Below are 12,484 nucleotides of genomic sequence, written 5' to 3'. Positions count from 1 at the left end.
GATAATGGATGATTTTATATGGAAAGCCAGAGAATTTTATGAAAAAATACAGGTGGGAGAGACGGGAACTGTAAGATAAAACTGACATCTTTCGTAGCACCATTGCTTTGAATGTATTTGGAGATGACCAGCACCCTGCAGCACCAGGGGCTGCTGGAGACCCCTCTGTTCCCACCACTCTGCACAGTGCCGAAACCTGAATGCAGTGGGCAAGTGAACAAAAGCCAGTGTTTTTTGGAAGATTATCCATAAAACTGGGGGTTAACACTGAAGAAAATACATACATTTCTCTTCCTGGAGCAGGGGAGGAGAGGAAATTCAAAAAAAAAAAATCAAAAAGGAATTTCAGAAATGCCAAAATATTTATTTGAAAGACTTCCTAAAGCGATCATTCTACCTTTCATTTTGAACTGCTTTTCTGTGGCTTAGAAAAGGATGTAAGGCTGAAAACAAGCTAGGCGGAAAGGTCGAGCAACTCAAAGGCAAGGGAAATATTTCATCCCAGCTGGAACTTCTGCTGGAACATTTTCCAGCTTCTGCTTGTTTGTTTTGCCAGCCTCCTCCTCCTCCTCCCCCTGCCCCCACGTTACTGCTGCTCAGTCCAAACTGTTTTTCCCCAGCTGTTCAGACGCAGCCACGTACCCAGACCTGTCACTACCGATCCCATCGGCCACCTCCGTGTTTCCAGTGGCCCTGTCCACCCGCCCTGCGCACAGCACCGCTGCTGACTGCAAACACCGTGCCCGCACCCCGGCACCGTGGCTCGGTCCTTCAGCACGTCCCGAGGCACGCCACTAGAAATCTGTATCGAAGAACTCGTCGAAGAGAGAAACCCTCTCCGTCCTGGTCCTCACCAGCGCGGGTTTGCGGTGAAGTTTCCTCTCTTCCCCCTTGCAGCCCCCCGAGTCGGTGCTGGAGGTGTCCCAGAGCAGGTCCCTGGTGCGCGGCTCCCTGCAGAGCCACAGCCCGACCTTGCTGTTGCCGTCGTGCTGCCCTGAGAGTCCTCCATCCCCTCTGTTTCCTGGTAGAGAAAGTGAAAATAACTGGAATTTTGCTGAGCGCCATGCCCCAGCCCATGGGATTCATGTGGCAACCGCTACGGGCAGCTGGGGGTGTCTAAAGAAGAGCCTGAGAAATCCCTGCAAGACCAGACCACACGTCCAGGGCTGGGCAGGCCAGACATAACCTGTTTGGGATTATATTTGGTAAAATTAGAAAGCCTGGTGCGAGGCAGTGTGGTTTCGCACTGCCCCACAGGTGCGGGTGGCTGGATCCCCGCGTTGCATCCCAGGAAGTACGTTCCTGCCCGAGATGCTGGAGGATTCCTGCTGTGTGTGTCGGGGAGCACCGTGCCCAGTGCCTCCACGTGGCAGCAAGTCTAGCAGAGCCGTCCCACCAGAACACCCTGCCCGGTGGCCTTCCCACAAGGGAAACCCCCCAGTATTTTTTTCCAGGACGAGAACTGTGCCCTGCAAATCCCCTCCTGAAACCAAGCTTCCCGCGTAGCTTTTGCCCCCAGGCAGAAGAGAGCTGCGGCACAGAAACGTGGTGGCTCAGACGGGACCTGGACAACCCTGGGGACATGGTACCACAGGTCTGGAGAGGGCTTACTGGAAGGTTCAGCCCCTAGCATGGGCATTCACCCCCTGGCATGAGGAGAGGCCACCCCAAAGCCCTCTGGCCAGAGACGGAGCCGCTGCTGTGCGGGGAAACCCCGTCCTGGGGACAAGGTGACAGCTAAGGACTTTGCCACCAATATCCAACAGGCCCCTGCTTGATCCTGTTTCTTCCACTAATGATTCTGTGATATTCTATGATATTCTGTGATATTCTGCGATATTCTATGAATCCACCACATTTTGTGACATCCCCATCCCACGCGTGTGGGCCGCAGCCCATGGCACGGTGCTGGCACCGGGCAGGGACATGGGGAACACATGGGACACGATGAGGATCTTCTGCTGGTGGGAACCCGCTCCTGCAGGAGCCTGTGGTTTTATGACCCTACAGCTATCCCACAGCTTCCACGGGGAAACTGTTCTGATGGTATTTAAGATGCTGGGGAGCTTTACATCTCCTTGGGAAACTATTCTGCTTACCAGGGTCTCCATTAAAATGCTGATTGTGCTCAGCGGGGACAAGGTCTCGGCTGCCGGTGCTGTCACCTCTCTGGCGAGTGTCAAGGACTTTCTTCGGGCTGAATTCCTTGATTTTTTGTTTATTGATTTTTGCCTCCCTGTGGAGATTGCGCTTCAGCTCTGCCTGGGTTTGCAAATGAGTCGTCAGCACAAGCAGCGGAGGAGCAAACACGTTTTAACAGCTCGGCGCGGCATATCATTAGGGGGCTGGCACTGAAAATAATTACACAGCCAGGTAGCTTAAGTAAGGAAAATCATATTTGCCAACGTGGGTACGTGACAGAACATGACCCGGATGGAGGTTTGTGGTTTCTCCATGGGCTACGGCCAAACGAGGGCAGAGCGCTGAAAAAAATCAGAAGTAATTACTGAACTTTTCCTAGGGGGGAAAAACCTCGTGGGTTCAAGAACTCCACTGGATAAAAAAAGAATGAGAAGGAGCCTGCAGGAGGGTGTTCCTGCATCGCTGGAGGGGAGGAAGGCTGTGGGCATGGGGACAGGGAGCAGGGCATCAGCAGGAGCCGGGGCTGCCTCTCGGTGCCAGCATCTCCTACATCTGTGGGACATTCCCCAGCCCAGCAGGGAGGTGTGGGTGCACCCACCACCCTGGGGCTTCTCCCCAGCCTCATCCACACTTCCCAGCCACAGGATTGAGACCTCCTCGCCCATGGGGGAGACCCCAGGATGGGAAAACCCCGCGGAGCCTCGGCTTCTCCCCAGAGCCCTCCCCACGTTACCTCTCGGCGCCGGCGGGTCAGCTCCAGCATCTGCAGCTTGTGCAAGTGCTGCCGCCTGCCAGGGAGGGCTCTCAGGCTCTGCCCGCTCTTCTCCAGAGCCTAGAAGGGATTTTAAAACATAAATAAAGACATCTGCCTGTGCTGAAATGAAAAGAAACAGCTACGGGCTCCCAAACCCATGCCTGGTCCCTCAGGTGCTCCCCCGATGAAGGCAGTGAGCGTTTTCCTGCCCGGCCAACTTGCAGCAATTCAGAGGAGGTTTTCGCAGCGCTTGCAGTTCATCTCGCGGCTCTGGGGCATGGTGGAAGATCCTCATTAAAACCACGAACGCGTGCTTCTGCCCCCTGAGGTGCTTCTGCTGTGGGCTGTCTGAGCCGACATCGCGGCCGGCAGGGAGAGGAGGCTGCGCGTGGTCGGTGCGGCCCCTCCTGGTCCTCACCTTGGCTTTTGGGGCTGCATCCGTGTCGTGCTGGCTCCAGGGCTTTGCAGGAGCAATCCCCCGTGGAGGGCCGGCGGGTTCAAGCCTCTGCAAGTGCAATATTTACAGTGTTCAGCATTCCCCCTTCCATGCCAGCATGAAACCTGATGCGAAACTACCTTGACGTTTTTCCAGCGCCGGTTCTGGCCTGGCTGCTTGGGATACAGGAAGGAGATCGGCATCTTTAGCAAATGCTTAGCACACACAGGTATTGTAATTTAATAAAATGTCTCCTGGCAGGTCATCCAAGGCCAGATCCCAGTTACCTAAGACCCCAAGTCCAGCCATTAGCCTAACGCTGCCAAGCCCACCACTAACCGTGCCCCTAAGCACCACGTCCCCACGTCCCTTAAACACCACCAGGACGGGGACTCCACCACCTCCCTGAGCAGCCTGTTCCAGTGCCCAACCTCCCTTTGCATGAAGAAATTCTTCCTGACGTCCAACCTAAACCTCCCCTGGCACAACTTGAGGCCGTTTCCATCAAGGGCTCCATCCCTAAGCCCTGCCTTGCACTTTATGCGGGACATCATTAGCCCCCTGAGGATGAGCAGGCGTCCTGCAAATGGTGCCGTGCTGTTGGCTGGCTGCCCTGAACTGCTGCCAAAGCCTGGGCTGTCATTTTCAAGCATCCCGTAAATGAAGGCATCATTGCAGGACATAAAAGGCAGCAGCAGTGAAGGAGTGCTGGAGAGGAAGCCCAGCTCAGCCCGACACACCCAGTTAAGAGCAAACCGGCTCCCTAGAGTCAATGGGAAGCTTCCACGTGGCTTCCTATATATATTTATGCTTCTGCTCTGCCCTATTTTGGGTCCTACCAGCAGGTCACCTCCAAGCTGGTGTCTCCAGCCGAAATGGAAGGGATGCTGAGGGATGCTGTCTGCTGCTCCCTTGTTCACCTGCATTTGGAGCAAACCTTCGCGTGCCCGCAGCGCTGCACCGCACTCGCTCCTCCCGTCCTGCTCCCCACCCGTGCTCACGGCTTGTGGTCGGGTTTTGTGCGCACAAAACTGAGCATGAAGCTGAAAGAAATGGCACTAGATGGCAGCATGTGACACCACAAGCTGCATCACTCAGAGACACCGCTGAGGCTGAAGGCAAACCGAGTCCTGCAGGGAAGGGAAATTTTGGGGCTGTCGGCTAAAGTTGTGTCAGGGGCTGGAACATGGCCCTTGCAAAGGCCATGCCGTCCTGCTCTGCGCTCCTTTGGAAGCCTTCCTGCAGGGAAAGGGGCTTCTGCTGGCAGTTAGAATCACAGAATCACAGGATCATTAAGGTTGGGAGAGACCTTCAAGATCATCTGGTCCAGCCACCCCCCTACCACCAATGTCACCACTAAACCATGTCCCTAAGCACCAGGCCCAACCTCTCCTTGAACACCCCCAGGGACGGTGACTCCACCACCTCCCTGGGCAACCCGTCCCAACGCCTGACTGCTCCTGCTGAGCAGAAATGTCTCCTCATTTCCAACCTGAACCTCCCCTGGCACAACTTGAGGCTGTTCCCTCTGGTCTGTAGTGGCAGCGGCCAAAGCACAAGGTGGGATTAGCAGCGGCTTTGTCCTGCAGTGGGTGTTGCCAGTGCCCTAACAATACTTAAATACAGCTGGGACAGAAATAAGATCAATGACTATAAATAATACATGTGATTAAGAGATTTTAGGCAAGGCTGTGATTACACCTGGCAATTTACAGGGTGTAGCTGGGTTCATTACTGCCTCATCCTCCCACCGATTCAGGACATCAGTGCTTGGTGTCCTTCAGTGCTCCTGGAGCCACCCATGTTGGCCAGGGCTGCGTATTTTAATCCCAGCAAGGAAGGCTGGAGCAGAGCACCCCTGCTTTGGAGGGGGGGGTGTCACCTTAGTGCTGCACGTTCAGTGGACTGCTCGATGAATTTTGGGAAAGCAGAGAAGCTCTCGGGGACGACTGGGATCGTCGGTGTGACAGGGGTCTCAGAGCAGGGCAGGGAGGTGAGAAGCTCACCCAAGGACTTGATCGGCAATGGGATGACCAGCTGGGGAAAATACGGCTCTGCCAGGGGAGCCCCTCAAACCCCTTACTTGTGGTCGCCGAGGCGGGTGCAGTTTGATGATGCTGCTGCCTTCATCTGCTGGCACGGTGTCGAAGGAAAGGGGCCCTTCAAGGTCAGAAAAGGAGAAGACAAGGGTGAAGTCACTTTGGGGCCAGTGTTGTACCCAGCGACAATTTTCTGCCCTGTTTTTTGTTTGGCATGTCCCACTCCCATCTCTCTCTGTGTACTCCGATAACACTGGGCATAAATTATTGTTAGCTGCAGAAATAACATGTGGATGTATCCGTGCCTGCAGCTGCTAACAGCTCTGCCTGCCACGTACCTCTCTTCTTCCCTCTACAACCTCTTAAATACCCTATACGTGACCACAACCACCCTCCACGTCTCCTGTGTCCTCGTCCAAGCAGCGATTCAGGTCCCTTCTTGCTGCTCAGTCTCTGAGATATTATTATTATCACTACTACTAATAACATTATTATTACCACTAATAATAACATTATTATTATTATTATTATTATTATTATTATTATTATTATTATTATTATTATTATTACTACTAGGTGGAACTGAGAACTATCCCTGGCACTTTTACTGGCTGCAGAAGAAGTGGGTGACATCCAGCCCTTCATCTTTTTTGGAAACCAGCCCAAAATACGCACGTGTGGGGAAATGTGCTGCACACCAGCAGTCCCCTGTTAGTCATTAAAGCTGAGCTTTAACGAGGCTGAGCAATGGGCCCAAATCTGTTCTGCGCTGTTGGTCTCCGATGGATGCTGTTGCCTTTTTTTTTTTTTTGCTTGCACAAATAAACACATGGCAGTAGCTATTTCTTTTACAATTTCTCAATCCTCCTTGTCTCCCCCAAACCTGCCTTGTTGTGTCTGGGTGCCATTTTAAAGCAGTGACTGAGCTCCCACCTGGCAGAGCCCCAGGGAGGGGAACTGGGGATAAAACTCAGGAATTTGGAGTGGAGGCTGGGGAATGGCGTGGGGATACGGGGAAAGGGCATTTCGTTAGGGTTGATGAGAAACGTTCCTAAAAATTGCCCATTTTGACTTTTTTTTTTTTTTAACCTTGCACTTCAGGAACAACAGATGCCCCCCACTGGAGGAGGAGGAATTTAACACTAGCCAAATTGAATCCCTGTAAAATAAACAATATCTGTTCTCTCGGAGGCTTTGTTTAGTTAGACAGCAGGCTGAGCTAATACATCACTCATGTAGTTTGAGAACGCAGTTCTAAAAATGAAACAGGTAAAAGAAAATGGCATTTACTGATTTCTTTCCCTTGCCTGTGGGGAGGTTTTGGGTACAGGAGGTTGGAGCACCACGCGCATGGACACACACTGCTATGGGACTGGTGCCTTGTGGGGTTACCCCGCTGTGAGACATGGCTCTAATTTATTTTAATGCTGAATTTTGCCTGCTGAGCACCTTACCCAGAGTCTAACTCCAAGTAAAGTAATACAGATGTGCCCAGTGGTGCACATTATGGGGTTACGCTGTGACAGCCCGAGGACCAACCCCCCCCTTGCCCCTTACCTGTGGAGGCCCTCCCGTAGGAGGTGTTGCGGAGAGGGGGGAGCTGCCCATGAAATGCGAGGGTTCCCCACTCCCCCACGGCCGGCAGGCGCAGGATGGGCCCCCCCAGCACCGCGGGGTGTGGGATGGGGCGAGCGGGCAGGTCCTCGCTGGAGAGCATCGGTGCCACCCTGGTCACCTTGGGGTGCGCCTTGGAAGAGCTCAGGCCCATGGTGCAGAGCGGGGGCCTTGGGAGAAGGAAGAAACCTCGTGCTGTGCCCCCCTGAAAGCAGAGAGACCCTTGTGCTCCAGCACAGGGCTCCCTGCTGGCTGCCCGGCTGGGGCTGGCTCCCACGGATGAATGCACCTGTGTGTCCTTCCCAGGGGGGTTAAACATTGACTCGGCCCCGGCCATGTCCCAGCAGGGACAGGAGGAGGCCACTGCTGACGGGTGAGCCCCGAGCAGGCCGGGAAGGCAGCGCCAAGCTTTGCTTTTCACCTGCAAGTCACTTTCAGCAAGCAGCACCACCGCAGCTGGCGGCCCTGGAGGTATTTCTACAACAGGCTCTTTGGCTAAATCTTCAGCCTTTGGAAGGAAATTCAGTGTTCAGAGGATTAAAAGGGTTACAGCACTTCCAGAGCCTGCCCTGGCGTGGGAGAAGCATCCTCTATCCCTGCTCCAGGCTGTGGTGGCACTGCTGGAAAAATACTACAGGTTTGTCACCCACCCGCCTGGGGCAAGGTTTGCTTCGAGTTGTTTGTGTCCAAGGCTGGAAAATCTGCAGGGAAGATTATTCCTGAAACAAGATTCAGGAGTGCTGGGACCAACATCCCCTGCCAGGGGTGCCTCAGTGCCTAAGGATCAGCTGGAAAATCCCACCTTGTTAGCCTGGAAGCACTGCTCAGCACCTTGAGGCTGCATCCCTCAGGACCAGCACCTCACAGCGCATCCCTAAAGCCCCCACACCCCTGTCCATCAGGGCTGTAGGGCTGCACTTCGTCATGAGCCGTGCGTGCTGCAAGGCACTGCTTAAAGCTGGGAGGTACTTGGCTGTGCGGGACTCCACGCAGCTCCTCCCAGGAGCCCCGGAACCTCTTTGTACCTTCCTCTCATTTCATGTATTGCCTGAAAGCTTCCTCTAAATTCAGCTAGGTCTTGTAAATATCGGCATTGCCTAAAGTGGGTTTTCCAGCAAATTTATTATGTTCGGAAAGAAATAATTGGCCTGCAAGTGTTCTGATGCTCTCATTTTAAGGAAGATGCATGGAAAAGCCCAAACCACTGAGCAGCAAAGGAGAACCAAGGCGGGGATTCGGCACAGGGCACCTGTCCCATGCACAGCCACAACCATGGGCTGCTTCCCCCCCCATCTGCCTTGAAAAGGTGTTTTCTCCTTGAAAAGGTGTTTTGAGTTAATGTCACAGCCACATGTCCTGTGTGTTTGTTTCCAAAACGCACATCTCGCCCCCAACGCCCAGGGAAGGCAGCCACTCTTCAGGGCGTCACGCCTTGTCACCATGACTGGGGTGGGGGAAGCTTAAGGTCCGAAAGGAAAACGCCAGGAAAAAGGTCCTCGGAGGAGCAGATGGTGGTGTGAGTGTGCGCAGTGGGATAAGTGTGCTTTGTGCTTTTCTTGCCCAAATCCTATCTGCACTTCATGGAAATCCCTGGCAAGTAAAGCAGGAGGGAGAGAAATGATGCGAATAGTCTTGTTGTCATTTATGACGTTTGCAGTGTGTTTAGGGGGAGTGTGAACAAATCAAGCAACAACGAGAGGACAATAACCCAGCATCGTTTCACTGGCTGGGATCCACGCTGGTGAAGAAGGCCAAAATAACAGCAAAATAGCCTCAATTTATTGTCTTATTTCTTGTTTTTAATGAGATTTCTCTCGTTGAAAGGCAGAGCTGCACTCTAGAGAAAACAATTACCCTCCTCGCTACGTAAGAGGAGCGGCGAAAGCCTTCTGCTGCCCTGCTTCCACCCTCAGCCCCGGGTAGTGCCCAGGCAGCACGGCTGGCCCCAGGGGGCCTGAACCCCGTGCCTGCCAGCTCCATGGCTACAGTTTTTGCCTGCCAGGCCGCAAGGGCCATCGCTGGGCCCCAGGGATGGGCTGGGAGCGCACATCAGGGCTGCTTCACGTGCTAGGCCTCACGTCGAGCCCGCTCCTCTTGGGCTGGCACAGTAACACCTTCTGCCATGAAACGTCTCAGGCAGGGGAAAACTGACTCAAACGCTGGGATTTCATGTTATTTTCCCTGCTGAATACACAATGAGGTTCCTTGAAGGATCCAGTCCTGTGCCTGAAGATGCTGCCACGAGTGCTTGCCAAAAGGTCCTCATCAACGCGTACTACAAGGAAATGTTTGTGTTCTCCATGTGTTCAGCTTGGCAGGAACTAAAATTTCAGTAAAACACATCTCTAAAGCTCTCTGTTAGTGTAAAGGAATATATCAGCTCGAAAATGGGCTCGGGGTGGTGCTCCAGCAGCCGTGTGCTATTTGCTCTCAGCCACATCATCCCATCCATATCGCCTGTTCGGCACGGGTCACTTTTTCAAGATATTTTTAAGGACTGACTTCTTCAAAAGCAGCGGTTGAAGCTCTGAGCCCATCTCTTCAAATGCTAGAAGAGACATTTAAAAGACTATGTGGGTACCCAGACCTTACATGTCTGGGTTTAGCGCAAGGGGGATGCTTGTTCAGGTGGTTCTTCCAGCTCTTGTTGTGTAGCCATGTGATAAAAGAGCCTGAGCTATAGTGTTTTGTTAGTTTTCAATGTAAATGAGTATTTTGTTAGCTCTGCTGGTTGCAGCAAACAGTTTATATGGACAAACATTAACGATAAAAACCATCAGGTAGAAGAGAGTCAAATTAAAGGCTGCATTTGTAATTATCGCCACGAATGGCTGCACTTGCAGCAGCATTAAGCCCTAACGCCCATGGGGACAGGGTGATTTCTGCACCACCCTCCAGCCCCAGCCCTGCCACAGCCCTGCCACAGCTGCTCCTGAACTCACGATACCGCCAGGGTCCCCCCAAATTGTGGGGTTCACATGGGGCCCCACGACTCACAAGCCCACATGTGCCCATTGAGAGGTGAGTGCGCAATCAGCACTCTTGTACATCATGCTGGCTGTGCTCTTATTTAATAACAAACACTGTTGTTGCTATCATATAACCAATACTATTCATCACGAACCCCTTCTTAATCTTTTTTTTTTTTTTCTGGCAGAAATACTGTCAAAAAAGCCCTCCTAACTGGAAATCAAAAGCACAAGCACTGGGCAGGCCGGTAGAGCTCAGCAATCTGCACTTCTTTCCAGTTGCTTCTACTCTTCTTAAATTAAAAAAAAAAGTTTCTGTCTGCATATCAAGCACTCTCAAATATAAGTCATCTTGCATGACTGATCCTAGGAATGCTGCAACAGAAAACAGCCATTCTAAATTACCCAGTGAGTTAGGGAAGGAGCTGGCTTGGTTGGTTTGTTTGTTTTGGCTTTTGAAAGGTTTTGCACTGCGGAGCTTAAGAAAAACATGTTTGGCCCAAAGGAAAAGCTCTAGAAAATGGGAACTGGCATTTCCCAGGGATGCCGGTGATTTGGGGTGCTCAATCTCTCACGAGAAGCTCGTTGTTCAGGCAGGAACGCAGCTTTTCTGCAAGGAAAAAATGAACGAATAAATAAATAAAGCTATTTTGGCTTTACTAAAGGCACCCCAAATCTAGGTTGCTGGAAGGAGGTGCAGCTCGGTGTGGCTCTGGCTGCTGCCGGGCTGGTGCGGGAGCTGGGTCCCTTTCGGGGGGTGAAGCCATGGGGTGGCGCCGGGAGCTTCCCAGGCTGGCTGCAGCTGGGCGCCCACAGCCACGGGAGCCCTGAGTGGGGTCGGTTCTTCTGCCGCATTCACTAAGGGATTTCTTGCTTCCACCAGACTGGGAGGGAAGGTGTCCCGGCAGCACGTGGCCATGTCACTGTCCCTGACAATGTCCTGGCTGTCACGTCGATTCGGGCATCGGGAGCGAGCCTTTGATTTCCACCGCCTGCACGCACAGCACGTAACGGAGAGGAGACGAGTGTGCAGCACCAGAGGGCAAACAGCACTGCAGCATGTCTGTTATTATGTGTGGAGTAGCTTTCCTCACATATTTCACAACAGTGTAACCTAATGAAAGATTAATTCTTTGTGTGACACGGGATAATTATTCTGATAACAATCCCTAATAACAATGTGAACGTCAGCTTCCTTCACAAATGGCTTCTCGAGACTTCTGTGAGAGGTTTGGAGCTGCTTTCCAAACCCACTGCCTTACCGAAAGATTGGTATATTTTGAAGCTAAATTCATGTGTTCAATTCTGAGACTTAGCTGGAAATGTTGAAAATTTGTATCCTCAAGAACAGCCCTACTTTCGCCACCAGAAGACCAGTGATGTAGACTTGATCCATATTTTAAACCTACCAGATCAGTAAGACAAGAGCTTAAATGGTTTTTATTAGAAAACATTTTATTGTCGTTATTTACACCCTTTCCTTGATAATTGTATAAATGTAAACATTTCTTATAGATGTATTTCTCTTATCTTACAGTTCATCCCCAGCTCAGAGTAAATGTCATCGTTAAGCATACAAGTAGTGAGGAAATTTAAGCTATATTCACAGAATATACATCCGCGTGCAGTTCAAGTCCACCAGCCCTAAGCTAGTGGTATAGACACTGTCCCGTTAGCTCTACTTCTGCTTCTCGTGTGTACGCTGGAGTCTGTGATGTCGTCGGCGTGATCCTCGCTCTTCTTCTCCTTTAAGCTGTTGATGAACCTCAGGGTGATTTCATCCCACTCCTCGGGGAGCAGCATCAGCAGAAACCCAATGCAAATGATGATGGTGGCTCCCAGCCTCACCACACTGAAGATCATTTTGTGCTTCAGGAGATCTACAGCTGCGAAGGAGAAACAACAAGGCCATCGAAATGCAGCAGGATGAACTACAGCATCAGAGCAGCCTGGCAAAAACCTGCGCGTTGTGCTCTGGCTGTGATAGAGGCCACATCGCCCCCAGTCCTGTAGTGACCAGCTCCTAGGGTTCAGGGCATGGCCTCAAAAAAGGAAGCCTCAAAAAGCCAGTTTAGCCTCAAAGCTTCCATTTCTGCTCTGAGAGGGAAGGTGTTTTATGGTAACTCTTTATCTGTAGCAGGCTGAATCAGCATAACACTTCCTTGTGCTGCAGAGGTCAGCAGTAGGGATGTCAGAGAGCTGGAGATGATGTCTCCAGGCCCAGCCTCCCAGCTCCACAAGCCGCAGTAACAGCACATCTGAGCCCTTCAGCAGCCTCGTCCAGGTACCGACAACCACATTTCACATCTCTGACCTGCACACGCCTATAAATAGCCGTCTATTTGAAAACATGCTCAGACACCTCGAGTTGCAAGGCCAGGGAGGTGGAGGAGGAGATCAGAAGAGCAGAGACAGCAGCTGTTCAAGAAGAACGAGCTTTGGCCAAAAATCCCACGTACGCCCCCTGCCCTGGTGCTGCACGGCAGGTCACCAGCACAGCGCCGAGCCACGGCAGCGGCACGCTGCCCCC

At 52.2% G+C, this 12,484-nt stretch overlaps 2 protein-coding genes across 11 annotated transcripts in view; both read right to left on the bottom strand.

The window, feature by feature from the left end:
- Window positions 1–343: 343 nt before the first annotated feature.
- Window positions 344–7,209, bottom strand: CCDC198 (coiled-coil domain containing 198). The gene is made up of 6 exons (XM_013193807.3): window positions 6,929–7,209; window positions 5,416–5,492; window positions 3,315–3,401; window positions 2,876–2,974; window positions 2,100–2,262; window positions 344–1,021 (listed from the first exon to the last, which is right to left on the bottom strand). Exons 1-6 carry the CDS (start codon window positions 7,137–7,139, stop codon window positions 795–797), a joined length of 864 nt encoding a protein of 287 aa, XP_013049261.2. The 5' UTR covers window positions 7,140–7,209; the 3' UTR covers window positions 344–794.
- Window positions 7,210–11,388: 4,179 nt separating this feature from the next.
- SLC35F4 (solute carrier family 35 member F4) overlaps window positions 11,389–12,484 on the bottom strand; it is a 108,946-nt gene continuing 107,850 nt past the window's right edge. For all 10 annotated transcript variants that reach the window (XM_048066141.2, XM_048066140.2, XM_066998511.1 and 7 more), the window contains one exon: window positions 11,389–11,840. In XM_048066141.2, coding sequence (XP_047922098.1) covers window positions 11,599–11,840 — 242 coding nt within the window. In that variant the 3' untranslated portion in view covers window positions 11,389–11,598. The remainder of the gene's footprint in view (window positions 11,841–12,484) is intronic.

This window comes from Anser cygnoides, chromosome 5 (genome assembly GCF_040182565.1).
Source record: "Anser cygnoides isolate HZ-2024a breed goose chromosome 5, Taihu_goose_T2T_genome, whole genome shotgun sequence".
NCBI classification, from domain to species: domain Eukaryota; kingdom Metazoa; phylum Chordata; class Aves; order Anseriformes; family Anatidae; genus Anser; species Anser cygnoides.
The sequence above is the reverse complement of the archived record's forward strand: the minus strand, read 5'-3'. Positions and strand labels throughout refer to the sequence as shown.